This window comes from Phytophthora infestans, genomic scaffold (assembly GCF_000142945.1).
Source record: "Phytophthora infestans T30-4 supercont1.206 genomic scaffold, whole genome shotgun sequence".
NCBI classification, from domain to species: Eukaryota; Oomycota; class Peronosporomycetes; order Peronosporales; family Peronosporaceae; genus Phytophthora; species Phytophthora infestans.
Window position 1 is genome coordinate 99,701 of NW_003303553.1, and position 10,270 is coordinate 109,970.

Here is a 10,270-nt window from a genome sequence, read left to right on the forward strand (position 1 = left end):
TTCCTATCTACCGTTCCTGCAGCCACTGAACAAGACCGTACTCCCTGAACAGCCGCGGACTACCCGACCCTTGAAGGAAGAGGAGGTATACGACAAAGGACGCTGATGCTCTCAATAAACCGCTCTCAAGAGCTATGAGCAGAGGGTAATCGTATTTCGTATTTTAGTAAGGAGCTCTCAAATTACTACAATATTACTTCTAATATTAAATATAAGAAATTTTCTTTGATTGATTTCATACTGGAAAGTAGTACTCTTTTGCTACCAGATGTGCGCTTGAACGAAGGTCGAATGAGACCAGGCAAGCACTGTATCGTGCAGGAGAAACACAGTGTGCGACGGGCTTAGAGGCTGGATGCATACCCCCAATTGAAAAGTTGGATCAAGTTTCGTCCTATTGAGAAGCAGTGCTGTGTCACAACATAAGTTACTCGTCATTGACGAACGATATTGGCAGCCAACTCCTTACGGAGTTTCTCTCTGCATTAAACGACTATCATATTAAAGCAGGAGTGTGTGAAGCTGTCGTTAATGTGAAATACACTAATTGTAAAATGATGGGGCACTTCCCAAAAAGCTCCGGACCCCACAGGTAACCAAGACCGCGCGCAGAGCCAGTCCACCCTCGAGTGGCTGGGCCCCCTTCAGGACGGGGAGCCCCGCCGCCTTGGCGGCCCGTAGGGGCCACGCGCGGTGAGCACGCGACGACGACCGACATCTCGCGCGTGACGCATGCATACCAAGCTTCAGTCCGTTCCTGCGCGCACGAGGCGGCACCTGCCGCCAACGTTCTGGGGGCACACCTATCCCCGCCAATAGACGTCTGAACGACGTCATTTTGCACGCGGGGTCTGACACCCCCGAGAACGTGCTCTGTGGTCACGTGGACTGCGCTACGGACAAGTCGCCAACGTCGTGGAAGGTGACATCGCGCTTTCGTGGAAGTGACGGCTGACAACTACACAGTGGAGGGGTCTGTAGACTCCAAGGGATGGAAGCGCTGCTAGAGCGCTGGGACTACAGGGTGGGCTGGATTGAGACGGACACCGACAAAGGTCACAGGATGTCGTTAGGGTAGCTAAGTGACAGCCGTGTTCCTCTAAAATAATAAAAAAATGAGAGGGCAACAAGATGCCTGAAATGTGCAGTCTCCGATGCTAATGCGACATAGTATCTACTACGAGCTATCGTCTGCTACGGGCGCATGTAGATTAATCTGAGGCTGAGGACAAACCTTGAAGAGGCTGGTAAGGCCTGTGGTGGATACAAAGAGACTTTTAATAATAATTAGATATGATCACGACGCCATGATGTACACCGGTGAAGAACATAATGACACTTTTTTTTACATGTAAAATTGAATACTGTGCCCTAGATGCTCTGGTAGCTCTTATCTTACTTTACCACTTCGATTTTTATGGCTCCACCCACGCTGTGGGATGTACCGTAAACCACGGCCTCCGTGCGACGCACGGTCTCAATACAACAGCGTAAAAACATAAATTGTGAAAAGGAAAAGTGCGGCTCTAAAAAGATAGAGACGACATCCCACCTTAGTACTAACGCTTGTAGAAAAAAACATCACATTTTTCAAATCGTCGCATAATATTTTTTTTACCACGTAAAAAGTGCAAAGTTTGCCAACATTTTGTATAGCAATGGAGCTTTTTACAGTTGTTGCACTGAGGCCGTGGTTTACGGCATAAAACCCAAAGTAGTACCTCGAAGTATGTAGCTAATAATTGGTGATATGAGGGGCACAAGTATACAATACTTTTTTAAATATCGAGAAACCATTTTTGAAAATATTAGGATGTGAACAGTATTACCCGATAGTTACTATAATAACCTTCACGTTACTATCACCCTCTGCTGTCAGGCCTTGTAATTAAGTGACCGATGAAGGGTCGTCCCGTCTGGAAGTACGCACTCTCTCAGTTGGCAACCAGCACTTGAAGACCTACGGTGGCACCTTATCTCCGCCATGGACACCAAATAATTTTTCCTGCTGTCGAATCGGACAGCTGGAAAAGAGTTGCACGCTTTGCGTCGATAAGATTAAATAACCACCCTTGCGCAAACTTTCGAGTGGTATACAGCCTGTATACCACAGGACCATCGACACATCCACCCATGTGGTTGGACGATCGACGGATAGAGCTTTGATTTTTCAAAAGCTGTAAAAAACATAATACGCACCTCTTTTGATGTTACATGTACAATACCGGCCATTTGCAACCGGGGTTGTATTTCTCCGAAATCCAGATTGTTGATTGGCTGGAGGTACGATACCGGCAACGATTTGTGTCGGTACCATGTTAATAGATGCAGTGTCGTTTTCAACCCGAGTGGCACACGTGGATGCAGCCAGTGACGACTTTTGCAAACGGGTTCATTACAAAATAAAAACAGTTAAGGTTGCAAACAGAGTCAGTATCAAGTCTCCATACATACTACGTGTATAGGTCATTTTGCAGGGGCACACTTTCACAGAGCTAGCAGTATAACAAGTCGCTCAATACCCGAGCTAGTGAAGTTCATGTCGTACAAGGTCGATATCAACTACGGCAAAGACCGCGTGCTCACAACGGATGAGCTTCTTCAGATCACCCCTGATCACTAATGCCGCTGGATGAGCCAGCAGGCCTACGGTGACGGAGAGCCCAGCGATGAAATGAGACCTGTGTATCGTCGTTTGAGTACTCTCGAGTCTTCTAAGAAAGCAATTTCATCGCTCATGCCGTGAATGAACGCAACTTGGGACCCAGTGACAGAGCGCGGTTGATAGAGATTATGGGGGATTGGGGACCTCCGAGAGCTATATTTGCTCACGATTATGGGTCAAATGTGGTGGCCTCAGGGGGTGACTTGGGTGTATTGCACTCTCCGTGCCTTGTCCACGAACCCTATCTAGTGCTGTCCGGCACCCTGTCTAAGACAAAAAACGTCACAAAACACTAGTCCGCTGTGGGAGTCCGCTGTAGCTGAAGAGGCTGGTGCCTATTTTAGCGAGCACGAAGAGGATGATAGCTTAAACGACGATGAGCGATTGGAGATGAATAAACTTCGTGATCGTGCAATTGACGAAATTTCAACTTACTTGGATGAATACTTCAGAGTCTTGCACAAAGTGATATGGAATCGATGCGGAAAATGGTTCAAACATTATGAAGCTAGCTTATTACTTAAGGGAGTCGCCAAAAGCACATAATCGACTGGCTGACATTCAAAAGACAAAGCTCCGTGCTGCTGCAAATGATGGGGTAAATATGATTGCGGACGGTCCAGCACGCTGGAATAACTGCTGGAAGATGCGGGAGCGTTGTATTCATCTTCAACCAGCGTTGGATCGTACTTTGAGCATTTTTTTCTCCTCCGAGGACGTGCCGAATTCAAATACGTGCAGAACAAATTAACTGAGCCAGCTCACAGGGAATAATGGTTAGCGATCAAATGTCAGTGGGTTATATTGGATCCGTTTAAATCGGTTTCAAGAGACCTATACGGACAAACGTATCCTTCGCTTCCGCTGGTCATACCTGCAGTTGACGCACTGGATAAAAATCCTCCTGAACCAAAACCTCTTCGAGGATTTTATAAACCCTGCCGGAAATGAAGAATGTGTGGATGAAATTCGTGTGCCAATGACTGCTGCAATCCGAGATTTGTTCATGGATCGCTATGGAAGCTTAAAAGTAATCAACTTGGCGGATCGCATACTTGGGCCCCAGAATGGCGAAGCACATGACTCACTTGACATCTACTAATGAGCAGAAAGCCGCGATGGCTGTCAAAACGCTGTTATCAATCTGACTGAGTCACGAATGCCGACACCGCTGGCTCAACCCGTAGCTGCGCCGACCAATAAACTTTAAAGAGACTTCTTCACAAATGCCGCTCTGAAAGCCAATGAGGACATAAAGGAGACAACGTCGCTAGAAGCGGCATGTGAAAAGGCGATAAAAGCGTACCTGGCTGCTGCTAAATCTTTGCAGGGCTTGGATGAAGTGAATCTGCTCAAGTGGTGGTCTGGAAATAGGGCCTCCTATCCTCATCTCAGTTTGCTAACAAGGAAATGGCTAGACGCAGTCGCAACCTGTGTACCATCTGAGAGAGCTTTCTTTACCTGCGGCAACATTGTCATGCCAAGCGCAGAGCGCTGACTCTTAAACTAGTTCGAGATCCCGTGTTTGTTGCTGATAACATCCGACAAAAAACAAACCTAATGAGAAGAGGGCAACAACTAACCTCCTGAATTAGATATGGCCAATATATGTTGCTTGTATGCACATGTGTATTTTCAGTACTAGCAGTAGCATAAATTGTTTGATGGACGTGGTCTTAATCGACAAGGAATGGCAAACCGAGTCGAAATCGGCATGTCCAGTTTCTGGCCTCTGTCACATTTCGCCGCTGAAACACGTTAATACCACGATTCGAGATAAAATGAGCAATGCCAGACATAGTACAGCTACTATGACAATTCCGCTTCATCGCCTCGTTTGTTCGTGGCCACTGCGTCTGGCCGAGGGTCACTGTTTTGGCGTACATGTACGTGTATTTGAGCGTTTCCAGGAAATCCACGAGGCTATCGTGCTTGTACGGAAAAGTCTCTACCAAGCAGCACGCCTCGTACGACTCAAGCGGCTGCTCCTAGCACATGTTACCGCTAGATGCGGTGCCATCGCGGTCGTCCCTGAAGCCGTTCATGCGACCCAAGTTAACGCATATTCCCGAGCCACGCGAAGCTGGGCTCACCGCTCCACCCAGGCCTCTCAGCAATAGTTGGTAACGTGGTTCACCAATTCATGACCCTTCTGGGGAATCTCATGGAAAATTGCTCGTGGTAACTCAAATCTTTGAGCTGGAATGAATACTGTAGTAGTATAATCCAATCAGTAGACGATAAAGAATTTTTCAGCCATTTTATGCCACTTGCTGACGTATTTTGTTGCGGCTGCGCCAACTCAAACTAGAGGAGTTTTTTTTTCTTACACGCTGACCAGTTGATGAGTTACATATGTCAATGCAAACATCCATACTAACATTTAGACGAGTGCGCTCTTCACAACCTCGACAGCGAATAGTAGCCGGACGGTAGACTCATCGTCACTGGTACTGCCTACCGAGTCCAGAGCTGGAGCTTGAGCACCGCCGCTAGTCACCCGTTTCTTTCGAGGCGGCGTCACCAGCAAGTCTTCCTTGCGTATGATTTTGCTGCTGGCGTCAATTGTCTTTCGAGAGCTCTTCTTGCTCACTGGTGACGGTGGCAGTGCCAAGATTTGCTGCCTCGCATCTTCTCGCACCCTCAACCAGTTAGCGAGTCCAAGCTCGCTGCGCACTATGCCTCCATTGCAGTATTTACTGAGCCTTGCCTGCATGTTAGGCAGCGAGAGCGGGAAAATCCCGCATGTTTGAAACCCACTGATTATGGCTTTGTTGTCCTGAATCAGTTTATTGTGGTAAGCTCGACTAGCGATAGCCACCGCCTCTTTTTTCGAGATCTTGAGATCCGGTGACGACATGATCACGCGCCTCAGCATCTTGCGGATCTCAGCCTTAAAACCCTTGAGCACAGTAACACCCAGTGGTTGTATTAGGTGTGTTGCGCTCGGGGGTAGAAAAACTAAAATGATCCCGAGCTCTTTTGCTTTAAGAATCCCACTTGAACCCATGTGCGACGAACAGCCATTGCACACTAGAACGATTGGGCGAGAAATGTCACTGCCGATCACATCAGCGAAATGACCGATCCATCTTTCAAAAATACAACCATTAAGAAGCCCTTGGACGCTGGATGGATTCCAGAATTTGAGATTTGTCAGCCGTCCAGTGCGGTACGCCGAACACTTTTGTTTGGCAAAATGAAGAGCGGTGCCGCGGCACGACCATCGGCACTAACAGTAGCAACAACCGACAGGTGAAATGCTGTCTCAGTAGCCGTCGTCCACACTTTCGCTGACCCGCGTACTGCTAGCACAGCTTCCGACTGATACTTACTGATGAAGCTGGTCTCATTCATATCCCAGACACGACTACTGTCTAGGTTGTCCTCGATGGCCAGCTTCATCAGTGTGTTGAGCATTTCAGGTACAGCCACCGAATCAACGTCATTATGAGCTCGCGAAAGCGACTCTGAGGCACGCACAGATAGCTCCGGGTGACGCCCAAAAAAGGATTGTACCAGCCTGATGTTAAGTCCTTAACAGAGCGTAAATTGCCCTGGATCTTGTGGTGGATCTCGTTGGCGGCTTCGATTACCTTTCATGGATGCACTGGGACAAGCCGGCGCTGCATTGCTGCAATCCAAGTGACGATGTCGTTTTCACATTCAGGGTGCAGCATTGAACAGGTCCAGGACGCCTGCGACCTTCTTCGCACCCTTCCTTGCGTGCACGGACTTTTCGTTTAAGCGTTGATAGCGATACGGATGACGACGCAGCTACAACAATCAGAGTTTCACCGTTGAGAGCGCGTTGAATTGCTTCCTCTAGATGAGCCACCGTGACGACGCCTATCTGATTCATGATGTCCACACTACCACGTGTCGTCATCAGCTTACCCTCGAGAGGCTTTAGGCACGACTCGATAACACCACCGAGAGCAGTCCGTGAGCCAGAAACCGAGCTGATGCCACCGAAGCCCTATATCGACGCACCAGCAGGACTGATCAAAGAATAATCGAGTTTTAAAGTAGCATGGTGAAGGAAGTGAGCCCCCAGCAGCCTTTTCCCGAATTCCGCCCAGCCTTAACGAAAATCTGGAATGACATAAGCACTCGTTTTTGTCTCATCACAGCCTTGTACGAGCAGCATGGTGTCAAAAACCACCCCGGACCCAATCATGGCAGCCTCCAGGAAACAACACGGCTTGGACGGGGTCGCGGGCTCGAGTATGTCTGCGGTCGACACAAAGCCACCGTTTTTCAGTGCCGCGTTCATGCAGCAGCACTGAAGCACCATTCACTCGTTAGCACCAACAGGGTAGCGCCCCTCCAAAAATAGACAAAGGTGGGACTGACGAGAAAATGCTCTATGTATATAGTCTATCGACGAGGTTAATGTGCAGGTATGTGGTACAAAAGCGATGAGAATGCCGCTAGGGCCGCATTGGATTAGACGCGGTGTGGTCCACTTCATCCTAGTAAAAATGTGAGCCTAGAAGATGGTTGATAGGCAGGCATCTACAAACTTGGCATATACCTATTTGTACCAAAATAGATAGTATTTGGCATCTTAAAGAAATAGGATTTGGCATTGATTTGGCATCATACAACTATACGATAAGAGGATAATGTTTGTGCTAGTTAGTGTGTTGAACGCCCGACTTGCCATCTGAGGGGACAATGATGCTGTTGAGAAGATCGAATTGCTTCGCGTGCAACACGCCTTCAAGGGAAAAGTTTATAAGTCTGCTTTTCGACGGTGGCTTCTCCCATTTTAAAATCGAGAAATTACTTTCTACGGTCGATGTACCAGGAAACGTTGTGGCCAATCCACCTGCAAACCTTTTAGCGTTGCGAATTTCCCGTCGACATAATTCCAGGCGTCTTCAAAGGTGCATACTTTCTCGTGAAATGCAGCTTCATTGTCAATACTGCGGCGGAACTGTTCATCTCTGCGGTACTGGTCGCATAAGGCTAAATGCTCTTGCTCAATGGCAACCATTTCTTCGTCTGTCCAGTGCGATCGCGATGTTTTTTTAAAGCGGATAAATCCCGGCCTTTTAACTTTACAAAATGTCGAGGAAGAGCTGGTGGAAGCTTTCCTTCTAAAGGTTCATTTTTCTCGTTGCGTTCAGGCTCGATTTAATTAACTCGTTCAACCAAAGTTGCAATTACACGCGCGAAATCCGAAGCTAATAGAGTTGCAGCATCCGTTCCAATAGTATCCAGGACTTCAATTGCGATAATACCGTTGTCTTGAAGAAGATCCAATATTTTCGCTTAATCTGTCCCACAATCTTGTCCACAATGTCACGGTCGATACAAACGACTATCGGTGCTCGGTTTTCATTTACAAAAGAGCGAATACTGGAGCGACAAAACTGGACTTCGTCGAAGTAAACTTTCTGAGCATCGGTAGAAAGCTGCTGGTAGTGCTCCCATCTACTTAAATGCTGACCGGTGAGGTGTGACCGGTATTGTTCTGGTCGAAATGGAAGCTTAAAGTACTTTGTGCTTGCAGCTTGTTTACGTTTCGAGCCAACTTTCTCCTCGCGTCCAAACGAAATACAAAACCGGCAAGCGACAGCAGGAACAACCCCACTTTGAGGATTGCGCTCAGAAATCTTCAGGCCAAACTCTAATAAGTGGCGGTCTTGAAACGGTGTGGAACGTGATAGCTTGGAGCTTGATCCACTTTGTTGGATCGCGGTATATGGCGTGGAGACACTTGTCCCCGCTTTTTATCTGCCCATGAGACAAGCTCGAGGCACTGCAACCTCTTGCCACGACTTCTATATTTAAAGTGAAGCGCAATAAAGGCGAATGGGCGGAAGAAGGAGTTTCAGATCCCCTTACCGAGGCCATCTTTTTTGGAATTTTTGAAGTATTGGATTTGGCGCGAGTGCCAAAACTACCCGCAAATGCCAAATTTAGAGATGACTTTTGATAGGGAGTCAGTTATAATAAGATAGTACCGGTAAATCTTCGGAATTAAGAGGTTGGTTAAGCTTACTACGACATCTCTACTGTTGAAATAGCCACAAGAAGAGGTGAGGCCGAGGATGGGTTTTATCGACAAGTGAAGTGGAGCCTAGATAGGTCTATATTTTTCTGAGCGGCGATGAGCTGCTTGCCATCCTTAAAAAAATGTCTGCAAAAACTATGTGAAAACCTGTATTGAAAATAGATGGAGCCCGACGCGACAACAGTGGCGGTGCGCGTGGCGGACGCGGCAAGCTAACGGATCTTTGAGCCACCGGTGCAGTTGAAATGACAAAAACCGGGCTAGAACAAATGGTTCGTGTGGAAACATGGTCCGCGCTGCACAACTAGCCTTCGCTACTTAAAACCAACCCCTTGAACCCGAGAGCCTGGACCTTACAAGATAAGGCCAGTTTCTTAACGTGGACCATACAAGTTAAGAAATATGACATTTGGTTTTTGTATAGGTCGTTACAAACTCCAACTCAAATAGGGGTAGGTGACGATTCCATGCTTTCCCGACAGATACTACACACCAACATAGAAGATACAGATAGAAAGTGCGTGCAGATCAAACCAGCGAATTACATATGATTGTTTATAGGTGGACGTCTCCCACCGCACAAATTTGCGGCTCACTTCTGGATTTTTCCTCTCGAGCGAAGAACCCCACATCCCCAAAATGGCATTCCGGGCGCGATGGCGTGAAATGAAAAGGATGGCTGGACCTCAAAGAAACCATCAGGCCTTTCGGTCGACTTTATCTACCTAAAGCCTGGAAAGACGATCAAGGATGTTGAAGGAGAGGACGTGTTTATTGGCGAGGAGGCCCTGATGAAGTACCTGGACAAGATCGACCAAAGTTGCTCTATATATTTTGTTGGATGTCTTTGATCTGTACTGACTGTGCTAAGTGATCAGCGGCTCTTCGGGCAGAGAAGCAGGCAAGACGTGATGGATCTGCGAATGCTGGACGTCGAAGCGCTGCGAAAGCTGCCAAACCTGTGACAGCGAAGCGTACGTGTACTGTGAGCTGTATGATACACGTTTACGTTTTGCTAATCGTGTATGTTGAAAGTTAGATTCGAATCCTTCTTCATCCGATGGCAGTCCCCCGTTACATTCACTCGCACCGGCTCAACGGCAACTTCTCGAGACCACCCCAGTTCGTCTATGTGCCGAAAGTCCGTCACACAAGACCCCACATCGTCTTCCGGTACACCACCGAATCTTGCTTCACGTCCACCAAAGAGCCCACTACAAGCTGATTCACCCAAGGCCACAGCTCTTTCTTCCAGCGGCAATAGTGAACATCCCATCGGAAGCCCAGGAGGTAATATCTGGTATGATACACGTTTCGACTGAACTGATTTCGTATGTGGCGTCTTATTGTATTGAAGACTCTCCGATTAGTCAAAGAAACTTGGATCCAGACTTTGAAGAAGCCGAATTGAGCAGCAATGCGTCGGATCATCCCGAAGCCGACAACCAACCTGGTGATCAAGTTGAGATAAACAAAGAATCTAATCAGTCTACAAGCAGTGTGGGTCAGCCGGGGACATCTGGGGTGAAGGAAGAACCGAAGGAAGACACGCGGCATAATGGTCTGTCTGGTAGCTTGTA

The 10,270-nt window shown here is 47.6% G+C and overlaps 1 protein-coding gene across 1 annotated transcript; it reads right to left on the bottom strand.

Annotated features, from left to right (window-relative positions):
* Window positions 1-543: 543 nt before the first annotated feature.
* PITG_20777 (uncharacterized protein) lies at window positions 544-1,127 on the bottom strand (the record flags this gene model as incomplete). Its single annotated transcript, XM_002895292.1, has 1 exon — window positions 544-1,127. One exon carries the CDS (start codon window positions 835-837, stop codon window positions 544-546), a length of 294 nt encoding a protein of 97 aa, XP_002895338.1.
* Between the last annotated feature and the right edge of the window lie 9,143 nt (window positions 1,128-10,270).